The sequence below is a fragment of the Garra rufa genome, chromosome 17 (genome assembly GCF_049309525.1).
Source record: "Garra rufa chromosome 17, GarRuf1.0, whole genome shotgun sequence".
In the NCBI taxonomy this organism is placed as follows: Eukaryota; Metazoa; Chordata; class Actinopteri; order Cypriniformes; family Cyprinidae; genus Garra; species Garra rufa.
In genome coordinates, this window is record NC_133377.1 from 36,253,833 (window position 1) to 36,268,359 (window position 14,527).

Consider the following 14,527-nt stretch of genomic DNA (forward strand, 5'->3'; position numbering starts at 1 on the left):
CTACTTTGAAAGCTGTCCAAATGAAATTCTTAGCAATGCATATTGCTAATAAAAAGTTAAAGTATTAATATATTTATGGTAGGACATTTACAAAATATCTTCATTGAACATGATCTTTATTTAATATTCTAATTATTTTTTGCATAAAAGAAAATTTGATAAATTTTTGGCTATTGCTACAAATATACCCATTTTACTTAAGACTGGTTTTGTGGTCCAGGGTCACGTATGTTTTTCAAATCCCTGTGATTCCACACATTGTACACAAAAATACAAATTACAGACTAGTGCGCCCTCTTATGGTTGGATATTAGATACATTTGCCACTAACACATAGGTCTGTGTCATACTTATTACCAGAAGATGGCAGTAGAGTAAAAGAAAGATAGTGTTTGGCATTCAGAAGAAATTAAAACTCAAGATATTCACACAATACACCAGAAAATTTAACAAATGTGTCTCCTAGTTCACACGAAGCTTTTAATCTTAATTTCACAGTCATTTAATTATTATTATTTTTTTTTTAATATACTTCCATGTCTTTGTTCATTCTCTGAAGTCTAGAGTTTCAAAAGTCTTTTCAAAATCAAATGTTTAAAAGTTTTATAATGGCTGTGAAAGATTTAATTAAAGCTGTAGTTCTTTAATACATTTCAATGAAAAGAGACCAAAAAATTAATCACAATGGATCCTGAACACTTATTTTTGGAAGATTCAATGCCCAACTTATTTTATTTTTTTTTGTTTCTTTTCACCAGTTTTATCGGACACTCTTTGGGGAACGTCATCATCCGCTCTGTGCTGACCCGACCCAGATTTCGCTGTTACCTCTGTAAACTCCACACCTTCCTGTCCCTGTCTGGACCCCACCTGGGAACACTGTATAACAACAGTACGCTGGTCAGCACAGGTACACACACAAAAACAGACATGCATTGCTTGAAATTTGGGGTCAGTCAGATTTTATTTTTAGAAATGCATTCAGCAAGAATGCATTAAAATGACCAAAAGTGACAGTAAAGACATTTATAATGTTACAAAAGATTTCCATCTTGAATAAATGTTATTTTGAGCCTTCTATTACCAAAGAATCCTGAAAAAATGTTTCTTGAACAGCAAATCAGCATATTTGGATGATTTCTGAAGGACACTGAAGCCTGGAGTAATGAGCTTTGCATCACAGGAATAAATTACATCTTAAAATATATTCAAATAGAAAACATTTATTTTGAATGGCAATAATATTACTGTATTTCCTGTATTTTTGCTCAAACAAATGCATGATGAACAAATGAGCATAAGAACCTTCTTTCAAAGCAATAAAACAATCTTGCTGACCCCAAATGTTTGAACAGTATGTATGCAATCTGTCCAGAGTTGATCAGGGTTTGGCTGAATAAAATCTATTATCATTTCCTCAACTGCATGTCATTCTAAGCCCCTATGACCTTCTATCCTTGTTCCTCAGGATTGTGGCTAATGCAAAAACTAAAGAAGTCCGGTTCCCTTCTTCAGCTTACATTCAGGGACCACACCGACCCACGACAGACCTTCCTCTACACGCTCAGCAAGAAACCAGGTAGAGACATATGGAAATATAAGCAAGGATGAACACGAACACATACAGTCGAAGTCAAAAGTTTGCATCCCCCTTTCAGAATCTGAAAAATGTTAATTATTTTACCAAAATAAGAAAGATCATACATGTTATTGTTTATTTAGTACTGACCTGAATATCATATTTCACATAAAAGATGTTTACATATAGCCCACAAGAGAAAATATTAGTTGAGTTTATAAAAATGACCGTACAAAAGTTTACATACATACATACATACACTTCATTCTTAATACTGTGTTGTTACCTGAATGATCCACAGCTGTTTTTTGTTATTTTTGTAATAAATGATAGTTGTTCATGAGTCCCTTGTTTGCCCTGAGCAGTAAAACTGCCTGCAGTTCTTCAGAAAAGTCCCTCAGGTCCCACAGATTCTTTGGTTTTTCAGCATTTTTGTGTATTTGAACCCTTTCTAACAATGACTGTTTGATTTTGAGATGCATCTTTTCCACACAAGGGACAACTGAGGGACTCATATAGGGCTGTAAGTAGTAGTGAAAACAATCGTAAGGCTGTTGGCGCCCTCTGCATGCCTTTGTAGTAATGCATAATGTACATTAGCTCTATTGTTTATAATGCATTATGTATTTCAACATTGTGTGCAACAAAACCTTATGGTTTCTTGCTTTTAATTCTTTTTTTTTTAACTCATTATTATTGTCTCATTGCTATTATATATGTATTTTAAGTCATTTTGAAGGCTATTGTTCAAACTTAAAAAAAAAATATAATAATAATAATAATAATAGTAATAATAATTTTTTTTTTTCCATTTAAATTTTTCTATACTCTGTTTTAATGGTTAATTATTTTCAAAAATCAAAAAGCCTGTCTAATTATTTGAGTTTTACAGTTTTATTTTCACCAAAATTTTTTCCATTACTTTTCTGGATTCCATTTTAATGGTTCCATTAAATTGTAATAATCATTGTTACAATTCTTAAGTGAAATTGTTGATTTATTTAGTGGGAAATTAGTCGTTTAGATTAATCGATAAATTAGTCGATAGAATAGTCGTTAGTGGCAACCCTAGACTCATTTGCAACTATTACAGAAGGTTCAAACACTCACTGATGTTCCAGAAGGAAAAAAAAAAACATGCATTAAGAGCTGGGGGTGAAAACTTTTGAACAGAATAGAGATGTGTACATTTTTCTTATTTTGCCTAAATATTATATTTTGTTTCATTTAGTACTGCCCTTCAGATGCTACAGAAGATAGTTACATGTTTCCCAGAAGACAAAATAAGTTAAATTTACCCTGATCTTCAAATTCCAAAAGTTTTCACCCCCTGGCTCTTAATGCATTTTTTTTTCTTCTGAAGCATCAGTGAGTGTTCGAACCTTCTTTAATAGTTGCATATGTGTACCTCAGTTGTCCTCAGTGTGAAAAGATGCATCTCAAAATCATACAGTCATTGTTGGAAAGGGTTCAAATACACGAAAATGCTGGGAAAACCAAAGTATTTGTGGGACCTGGAGGATTTTTCTAAAGAACAGCAGCCAGTTTAACTGTTTAGGACAAAAAAGGGACTCATGAACAACTATCAGTAAAACAAACAAAAAAAAAAGCTGTGGATCATTCAGGTAACAAGTAGTAAACTTTTGAACGGTCATTTTTATAAATTCAGCTATTATTTTCTCTTGTGGACTATGTAAACATCTTTTATGTGAAATATCTTATTCAGGTCAGTACTAAATAAACAATAACATGCATTTTGTATGATCCCTCTTATTCTGGTAAAATAATTAACATTTTGCAGATTCTTAAAGGGGGATGTACACTTTTGACCTCAACTGTACATACATACCCATGTTTCCTTTTTCTCTTTTTTGTCCAGGTCTGCAGTTCTTCAGGAACGTGGTACTGGTGGCCTCTCCGCAGGACAGATACGTGCCCTTCCACTCGGCCCGCATTGAAATGTGTCGGACGGCGCTTAAAGACAGAACCACAGGTCTGTTAGCTTAAAAATTTTCTGTTACAAACCAAAACAATTTATCAACACCCTAACAATCAACTGGAACACTCTAGGATCAATCACTTCAACTATTCTTTTCATTTAAAATTATTTAATTACAAATAAATCTGAGACTTTTCTGCACACGTATCCCATTAGCTCCAAATCGCTCTGTCAACGGTGTGAATGAAATGGAATGAAAGGAAACTGTGATAGGAAGTTAAAGAGAGAGCGAGAGGGAAGAGAGCGTTCTTCATTTTATGAGACTGTCACCTCTGAGAGTGGCGTGCGGCTCTTTGACAGGTATTTTTCTCTCGGTTTGAGAGACAGATTAGAGAATTCAGCTTCTCTGTAAGTGTCAGTGTGATAGACAGAGCTAAGGATACACACTCCGAGCAGACACACACACACACACACACACACACACACACACAACAACTATGATCACATAGAACAATGGGGGACGCCTAGAAATAGAGACTTTGTTGGGATATGAGTATGCAGACTGTCTGTGTCAATGCATAGCTAGCAAAAAAAAACGGCAAGAGCTTTCTCAGCATGGCAAGATCCAATCAGATTGGTAGGCTTTCCAAGAGTCCAAGAGCACAGGTTTTTATCAATGCGCTTGGAGGGGAAGTCATGCTTATGAGTTCTCAGGCACTTCTGGGAAAGAACTCGACTTGCAGGCTTTGCAAGGTTTGCAAGGTTTATCCATTAAATCTTTGAAAAATATGCAAGATCCTTGCATGCTGTTGATTTATTTATTTAAAATCTACAATGCTTTTACAAGTAAAGTCTAAGGGGCAAGGCATTGGCAATGCCAGGATAAACATTACATACAGTTTACAAAGCACAGACATACTAATTCACTTATTAACCTGGTAAACTAGTATCTAATATTTTTTTTAAAGTTTTTGAAAGAGTGATGCATTAGGATGCATTAATTTGAATAATTAAAAAAAAAGAAATACTGTGACATATTACAATATTATTATTGAAACAGCTGGTTTCTATTTTTTTTATACGTTCTAAAATGTGATTTATTTCTGCAATTGCAAAGCTTAATTTTAATTTTCTTTATGTTATACAAATTTTCAGGACTTTCTTTAATAAAATTTTATTTAAATATTTTAATGTTTTACTTAAAAAAATTGTGTGATACATATTTTCAGGATTAATTTTAAAATGATTTTATTATGATGTTTTTGTTCTACATATTTATAGGATTTATTTCATATTTTTTACATTTAAATATTATTTTTATTTTTTTATTGTGATATTTCATTTTAGTGATACATTTTTTTAAGGACCTTTGATTAATAAAAAAGTTCACTTATTTTTTAACTGAAATTGTTTGTGACAATATAAAAGTCTACATTTAATATATCATTCTGCATACAATTTTAAAAGACTTCATACTTTTATTTATGTATGTAGATCTACTTGGATAAACTTTTAAAAATATAGTTTAGTAAATGCACCAAGGATGCATTTATTTGTATAATTAAAAAAAAAAAAATTCTCTAAAATGTTATTGCAATATTATTATTGAAACAGCTGTTTTCTATTTTTTTCCACACACACACACACACACACACACACACACACACACACACACACACACACACACACACACACACACACACACACACACACACACACACACACACACACATATATGTGTGGGTGTGTTTTAAAATGGAACTTATTTCTGTAATGGCAAAGCTGTATTTTTTGTGTCACATAATTCTTCAGAAATCACTATGTTTATTTGATGCTCAAGAAACATTTTTCCTTATTGTCAATGTTAGAAAATGTTTTTTTTAAATATTTTATTTATGTTATATACATTTTCAGAATTTACTTTAATAAAATTAAATTTGAACATTTTAATGTTTTATTTTAATATCTTATTTTTGGGATACATATCTTCAGGATTAATTTGAATAAAAATTATTTTATTTTAATTTTTTTATTTTTGTTACATATTTACAGGATTTATTTCATTAAAAACTATTATTTAAATATTATTGTAAAATGTTATTGTATTATTTTATTTTTGGTGATGAATAAAAAGTGTATTTATTTTTAACTGAAATCGTTTGTGACAATATAAAAGTCTAAATGTAATATATCATTTGCCTTTATATGAACTTTAATTTTTTACAAACTTTATTTTCTTTATTTTTGTAAAAAAAATAATTAAAAGATATACTGTGAAATATTATTACAATATTATTAATGAAACAGATATTTTCTATTTTTTAATGTATTGTAAAATGTAATTTATTTATGTAATGACAAATCAGATTTTTTTAGGGTCACATAATTCTTCAGAAATCACTATAATATGCTTATTTGGTGCTCAAGAAACATTTTTATTATTGTCAATGTTAAAAAGTTATTTTTATATTTTAATATGTTATACACATTTTCAGGATTTACTTTAATATAAATTTAATTTAAAATTTTTAATGTTTTATTTTAATATCCCTTTTTAAAGGAATTATTTTAATAAAATTAAATTTTATTTAAATAGTTTTATTTTTGTTTTACATATTTACAGGATTTATTTCATTAAAAAATTTTTATTTATTTATTTTTTATTGTATTATTTTATTTTGATGATCTTTTTTTCAGGAATCTGTTGTGACAATATACAAGTCTAGATTTAATATCATTTTGCATAAAATTTTCCAAAAAAATGTAAACTAACATTTATTTATTTATCAATATGTTATTGTTATAAGTTATTTTTATAAAAAAAAAAAAGAGGAAGCATCAGCAGAACATCTACTACAATATATTTGTGATTCATTTCATATACTGTAATGTGTGTGATAAATATATTTGCTTTTTAACAGGTCCAGTATATACAGAGATGATCAATAACTTACTCCAGCCATTGCTGAGCGCTCCAAACTGCCGTTTGATCAGACAGAACGTGTTCCACGCGTTACCGAACACGGCCAACACGCTGATTGGACGAGCGGCTCACATCGCGGTGCTCGACTCTGAACTCTTCCTGGAGAAGTTCCTTCTGGTGGCCGGGCTCAACTACTTCAAATAGCCACGTTTCAAAGATGACATCATGCCTTGAGTAGGGTGTGAGAGCCAATCAGATTACACGTCACATCAGCCAATCACATTTCAGAGCCATATGAGCTCTGGAATTTTTTGTTTGTTTAATAAGTTCAATCTTTGGATGCAAAGAAAAAACAGAAATCGAAGATTCAGACAGTGAATCTGAATACACATGTAAAATCTGTACAGAATGAACATTGTATACTAAGCAAACAGAGGAAACTAACAGCTGGAGGCCTACACACGCCTTAACGAAGCTTTATGACGTACAGTAGTAACCTAATGTTGAATAATCCTAGCTGGAGAGATAATTATATGAATGTAAATTCGGTGTGTAGCTGGTGTTGTAACAACAGCCTTGGTTTTTCATTCCCTCCAGTCACCGAAAGTATATTTGCTGCGCCGTTCGTAATTTGAAGAGGTCGATATCACTGGACTTTATACTTGAAGAGTAACTACGGTCATTGGCGTTCGAGTTTCGCGTTATGAGAACGCATCAGTGTTTTCATGTTTCTTTTTACAGAGTCATTCTTTTATAGTTTGTGTGTTTCGACTGTGTTATGTGAAGTGAGAGTCTCACTGTGAAATAAGCCAAATCCATTGTGTTTTCTGTATTGTGATGGAATACATTCTGTCCGTTTCCCCCGTAACCGTGTTCATTAGGTGTGCAGGGAACATGATCTGAATGTGTTTACCATTTCAGCCTTAACTATCAAAATGTGAGCATTTCTGAACATCTTCATCTTGGTTAGTTCACACAAATGAACATTTTGTCATCATTTACTCACCCTTCACGTCATTGAAAAACCTGTGTTCTTCTTTCTTCCATGGAACACAAAGTGTAGCTCCAAAAATGTCACTATAGCCCTATAAAACACAACTAAATAATTTTTAAATTAATTTGCTGCTGTTTAATTGTTTGAATGAACATCCATGGCTATGTTCTTTCTAAATCATCCAGGATGACTACATACAGTTGAGGTCAAAGGTTAACATACACCTTGTAGAATCTGCAAAATAAGAAGGATCATGCAAAAAGCATGTTATTTTTTATTTAGTACTGACCTGAATAAGATATTTTACATAAAAGATGTTTACATACAGTCCACAAGAGGAAATAATAGTTTATTATTTATAAAAATTACCCGGTTCAAAAGTTTACATACACTTGATTCTTAATACTGTGTTGTTTTATGAAAGATCCACAGCTGTTTTTTTGTGTGTTTAGTGATAGTTGTTCATGAGTCTCTTGTTTGTCCTAAACAGCCTGCTGTTCTTCAGAAAAATCCTTCAGGTCCCACAATTGTTTTGTTTTTTCAGCATTTTTGTGTATTTGAACCCTTTCCAACAGTGACTGTGATTTTGAGATCCATCTTTTCACACTGAGGACAACTGAGGGACTCATATGCAACTATTACAGAAGGTTCAAACACTCACTGATGCTTTAAGAGCTGGGGTGTGAAAACTTTTGAACAGAATGAAGATCTGCAAATTTTTCTTATTCTGCCTAAATATCTATATTTTGTGTCATTTAGTACAGCCCTACAGAAGATACATACTTGTTTCCCAGAAGACAAAATAAGTTAAATTTACCCTGATCTTAAAATTCAAAAAGTTTTCACCCCCACTCCCCCCTGGCTCCTAATGCATGGCGTTTCCTTCTGACGCATCAGTGAGCATTTCAACCTTTTGTAATAGTTGCACATGAGTCCCTCAGTTGTTCTCAGTGTAAAACGATGGATCTTATAATCATACAATCATTGTTGGAAAGGGTTCAAATACACAAAAATGCTAAATATATATATATATATATATATATATATATGTGTGTGTGGGACCTTAAGAACAGCAGGCAGTTTAACTGTTCAGGACAAACAAGGGACTCATGAACAACTACTACTAAAAAAACACATCTGTGGATCATTCAGGTAGCAACACAGTATTAAGAATCAAGTGTATGTAAACTTTTGAACAGGTCTTTTTTTTATTTTTATAAATGAACAGCTAACAACTTATTTTCTCTTGTGGAATATAAACATATTTTATGTGAAATATTTTATTCAGTTCAGTACTAAATAAAAAACAACAGGCATTTTGTATGATCCCTGTTATTTTGTTAAAATAAGTAACATTTTTGCAGATTCTGCAAGGTGTATGTAAACTTTTGACCTCAACAGTATTTAGTATTGGATAGGAATGAAATGTTTGAAAAAGTGGTTTTGCCATCACACATACTAGAAAATGTATTTCCTCATGTTGTTTTTTGTAAAATACTTTTTCGAACATTATCAGGGTGCTTTCACGCTTTACTTCGTGTTTTCTGGGCAGCGTGGCGTGATATTGGCTTGAATTGCAGCTCTTTCTTTCTTGCATATTGAAATGTGGTACTTTCTTTTCTTCCTTTTTGCATGAATCCACATCTATAGTCATCTTTGCACTGCAAAAGGAGCACAGAATTTTTTTTATTTTGAGCACAAGTGTAAAATATGGTTGCAAGAAAAGTCTTTGATTGTATGGATTTATACGGAGGAAAAGTAAAAAACCTACACTGAAACTACCATTCAAAAAGTTTAGGGGTTGGTAAGCAGTGTTGTTTTCGTCAACGATGACGATGACGAAATCATTTAGTTGACGCCACTTTTTTTCATGACGATAACGAGACGATGACGAGATAAAAATGGCTCGTTGATGACTAAAACATGACGAGACGTGTGTGAGTTTTCGTAGACGAGACGAGAATAGACGAAAATGTTAGTGGGTGGTCCGTCAGACGTTTAAAATGCATGACATTTCCGCTTATTGTGCATGCCAATCAAAACCTAAAAAGTATCTGCCGCTATGGCAAGCCGTTTTAGCATTAAATACTCTTTGCCATACTAGTATGGCAAGCCGTTTTAGCATTCCATCCTTGTTTGTCTTTTATGTTTTAAAATTCCTTCATTATTGTAATTATTGGTGAAAACAGTCGATCCAGAAGCTCACATTGTATTGAACTATAACATTTTCAGAACTTACAAGTGACACTACCCAACAGCAAAATACTTACTGATCTACATTAATTTGTTAAAAGACTACTTTTTCCCCTTTTTTGACTAAAACTAGACTAAAACCTTTTTGACTTTTTGTCGACTAAAATTGGACTAAAACTATCACATATGTGACCCTGGACCACAAAACCAGTCTTAAGTCGCTGGGGTTTGTTTGTAGCAATAGCCAAAAAAGACATTGCATGGGTCAAAATTTTTGATTTTTCTTTTATGCCAAAAATCATTGAGAAATTAAGTAAAGTTCATGTTCCATGAAGATTTTTTGTAAAATTCCTACTGTAAACATATCAAAATGTAATTTTTGATTTGTAATATGCATTGTTAAGAACCTAATTTGGACAACTTTAAAGGTGATTTTCTCAGTATTTTGATTTTTTTGCATCCTCAGATTTCTGATTTCAAATAGATGTATCTCAGTCAAATATTGTCCGATCCTAACAAACCATACATCAATAGAAAGCTTATTTATTGAGCTTTCATATGATGTATAAATCTCAGTTTTGTCAAATTTAACCTTATGACTGGTTTTGTGGTCCAGGGTCACATATAGAAGTGACTAAAATTTTAATAAAACTAATAAGCATTTTAGTCCAAAAGACTAAGACTAAGACTAAATCTAAGATGGTTGTCAAAAACAACACTGTTGGTAAGATTGTTTAATGTTTTTGAAGGAATACTTATGATCACAAGGGCTGCATTTATTTGATCAAAAATACAGTACAAATAGTAATACAGTGAAATATTATTACCTTTTTTTTTTTTACCATTCCTGTGAGGCAAAGCTGGATTTTCAGCAGTCTTCAGAATTACTTTAATTACTCCAGTTTTCATTTTGCTGCTTAATATTTTTGTGCAAACGACTAGAAAGTTCAAAAGAAAGATTTTTTTTGAAACAGAAATACGTAACATTATAAATGTCTTTACTATCACATTTGATCAATTTAATGCACCCTTTCTGAATACAGGTATTCATTTCTTTCAGTTTGAAAATCTAAAACTTCAACACCTTGTTTATCAGCACTGATATTTTCTTAATTTTTTATTGTATTTAGCTTTTGTTTGCTTTTTTCATTTACATATTTATTGTTTCACTTAAGAAGCGTTTATTGGAAACCCCATGAAAATCAAAGGAAATGTCTGTTTAAAATGTTTATTGTTGTTGCAGCCCTGTTGTGTTTGTTTTATATGTTTAATCACCTGTTCTTTGTCTGTAACTAACTGTTAGCAAATTTCTGTGCACTGTTTGGTAGTTAGATAAGCGAAACGGTTTAAATTCACACGTGGTTGCGTTAGCCGTTGGTTCTTTCTGGTCCACTTTAGCACTGTACTCCTCTTGAGCAGCTTGTCTTATTTATTGTATTGCATCGCACTGGATTGACCTCGATTTGATCTCTTTGTGGCCCTATAACACTTCGTTTTCCCATAAAATCTGTTCTGCTCCTCAAGGGTAACACTTACAAACATCTCACTGTGGCCACACCTCAGCTTTTCACCTCCTTCGGCATCTTTAGCTCTTGTTTTCCATGAGTTCTAGGTCTCATTCAGCTGCTGTCAGCAGTGTGTGATTGGGTTTAGATCAGCGCCGCCGTGTCAGCAGAGTTAGAAGATGTCCTTTCTGTCCCCGCTGAGCTTTTATGTACGCGCTGACTGACGCTTGATTAGTCGGTAAATACACTGTCACTCTGTGATTGACACTAATTTAACTCCGCCTCTCAGTACACACCGCGTCACGTGACTCCGCTGCTTTTGTTACCGCTGAAGGAGCCATCAGGCATAACGCTCCATTACCCATCATGCTCTGCTGCGCTGAGCTTGTTTGTTTGTTTGCTAGCTAATTTGGGCTGATGGCAGAGTTTGCTCACACAAGTCAAGCATATTAATTACGGAAACAGAGCTGATCTGCAGTGCGAATACTGACCAAGGGCAAAAGCAGGTGTGTGTATGTGTGAAATACAGTCACACAGATGCTATAAAAGCACCTTATTCATCTCACAGAGGTATTAAGAGAACCTATATGTGACCCTGGACCACAAACCCAGTCATAAGAGTCAATTTTTGGTTTGTTAAGATTTGGCTGAGATACAACTATTTGAAAATCTGCAATCTGAGGGTGCAAAAAAATCTAAATATTGAAAAAAAATCATCTTTAAAGTTGTCCAAATGAAGCAAAGCATAATACTAATCAAAAACTAAGTTTTGGGTAACACTTTAGAATAGGTAACACTTATTCACTATTAACTACGACTTATTAGCATGCATATTACTAGAATATTGGCCATTTATTAGTACTAATTAAGCACATATTAATGCCTTATTCTACATGACATTATTCTACATCCTTAATCAATACCTAAACCTAACAACTACCTTACTAACTATTAATAAGCAGCAAATTAGGAATTTATTGAGGGAAAAGTCGTAGTTAATAGTGAATAAGTGTTACCTATTCTAAAGTGCAACCAAGTTTTGATATATTTACAGTAGGAAATGTACAAAATATCTTCATGGAACATGATCTTTACTTAATATCCTAATACTTTTTGGCATTAAAGAAAAATCAATAATTTTGACTTATACAATGTATTTTTGGCTATACAAATATATACCCGTGCTACTTAAGACTGGTTTTGTGGTCCAGGGTCACGTAGATTAAAAAAATATTTTTTTTCTAACCCCTTAAACCCTTTAATGACCCACATTTAATATTATTTTTCAGACTGTAATGTGTTCGATCAAGTGTTATCATTGAGAAAGTACAAAAGTGTTCATGTATTTCTGATTTTATTATTATTTATATACTATTTGTATAAAAAGAAAAATTCCACATATCACTTCCACACTAAAAACCTTTAGCAAAACATCTACTAATATATATTTGAGCTTAGCATGTTATTTGCAAAAATGCTACTTACGAATATCTTTTTCAAGGACAAAGATGCTTTTCGAGTCCAGATGGTTTAGTTGTGACACTTTTAGGAAACTCCCAGTAGATAAAATCCTGTTATTTCCTTGCTGAATGTCCTGAAATGTCACATTAAAGAAGTAAAATGAGTTACTTCATTTCATGATTTTAAACATCTTTCCAGTGTCTCTAATTCAATAATCATGGTAACAGACCTCTAACAACACAAATAACTCCCATTCAAATGAGATATTTAGGAGTGTGTGTGTTTGTGTGTGTGTCTCTGTAAATGTTGGGTAAGTGGTTCTTAATTTAGAGGCATTTTTTTTTCCAGCATACGTTTGTGTTTTCATCCATATCTGTGTATTAAGCCATGAATGTGAAAACAGATGAAAATGTATTCACTGTGAGACTGTAACGTGTTCAAGTTTGTTTGTTTTTTTCTTCCCGATATGTATTCTTCACATCTGTGCCAATGATATTCTGATGTTTTTTTTTTTTCTATGTTTGCTTTAATTACTGTATGTGTCCCTGGTAGTAGCTTATGCCCAAATATATAAATACGTATATATTCTGTGTACATTAAAGAAATATTACATTATATTATGATCAAATGAAGTATTACAATAAATAGTATTCTTCTTTTAAAAATAGACTTTGTTTCTTTGTTTATTCTTCCTATTGTGCAGCAACCAAACAATATCTAAAAAACATTTAACATTTTATTGAAGTTGTGTTTTGGTCATTTTGACACAAAAAAAGTTTTTTCTCGTTCCCAACAATGTTATGGAATTGTACTTCTTCCAAATAAGTCACAGTTCTGAGAAATAAAGTCAGAATTGAGATATAAAATCTGGGATGTAAACTCACAATTCTGACTTTTTTCTCTGAATTGTGTGATATAAACTCACAATTACGTTATGAAGTCAGAATTGCGAGAAATAAACTCCTAGTTCTGAGAAATAAAAACAGAATTGCGAGATATAAACTCGCATTTCTGAGAAATGAAGTCAGAATTGCGTGATATAAGCTCAAAATTGTGTTATAAAGTCAGAATTGCAAGATATAACTCGCATTTCAGACTTTTTTTTTAATTGCGTGATATAAGCTCAAAATTGTGTTATAAAGTCAGAATTACAAGATATATTGCAACTTTATTTATCAGAATTGCGACTATTTCTCAGAATTGGAGTTTATATCTCACAATTATGACTTTATAACTCACAATTACGAGTTCATATTTCACAATTCTGAGAAAAGTCACAGTTGCAAGATATAAACTCGCAATTCTGAAAAATAGAGTCTGAATTGAGATATAAACTTGCAATTGTGAGAAAGTCAGAATTACAAGATATATTGCAACTTTATTTCTCAGAATTGCAGGTTTATATCTCACAATTATTACTACAGTATATTTCACATTTTACAATTCTGAGAAAAAAAAAATCACAGTTGCATGATATAAACTCAATTCTGAAAAATAGATATAAACTGACTTTCTAAAACAATTGCATTAGAAAGTCAGACTTGCCAGATATAAACTCACAATTCTGACTTTTTCCTCAGAATTGTGATTATTCTATATACAATTGTTATCACAAAAATTCAGAATTGTAAAATATAAAATTCGGACTTTTTTCTCAGATTGTGTGATAAAAACTCACAAGTCAGACTTGCAGTCAGACTCTATTTTTCAGAAATGCGAGTTTATATCATGCAATTCTGAGAAATGAAGTCAGAATTGCATGATATAAACTCGCATTTCTGAAAAATAGAGTCTGACTTGAGATATAAACTTGCAATTGACTTTTCTTCTCAGAATTGCGACATATAAACTTGCAATTCTGAGAAATGAAGTCAGAATTGCGCAATATAAGTTCACAATTGCATTATAAAGTCAGAATTTAACAATAAAAAAC

At 32.1% G+C, this 14,527-nt stretch overlaps 1 protein-coding gene across 1 annotated transcript in view; it reads left to right on the forward strand.

Annotated features, from left to right (window-relative positions):
* The window catches only part of fam135b (family with sequence similarity 135 member B), an 82,224-nt gene extending 68,987 nt beyond the window's left edge, over nt 1-13,237 (forward strand). The window contains exons 16-19 of the mRNA XM_073822095.1: nt 759-910; nt 1,469-1,579; nt 3,459-3,572; nt 6,440-13,237. Of these exons, the coding sequence (XP_073678196.1) occupies nt 759-910; nt 1,469-1,579; nt 3,459-3,572; nt 6,440-6,645 (583 nt within the window). The 3' untranslated portion in view covers nt 6,646-13,237. The remainder of the gene's footprint in view (nt 1-758; nt 911-1,468; nt 1,580-3,458; nt 3,573-6,439) is intronic.
* The last annotated feature ends 1,290 nt before the right edge of the window (nt 13,238-14,527 follow it).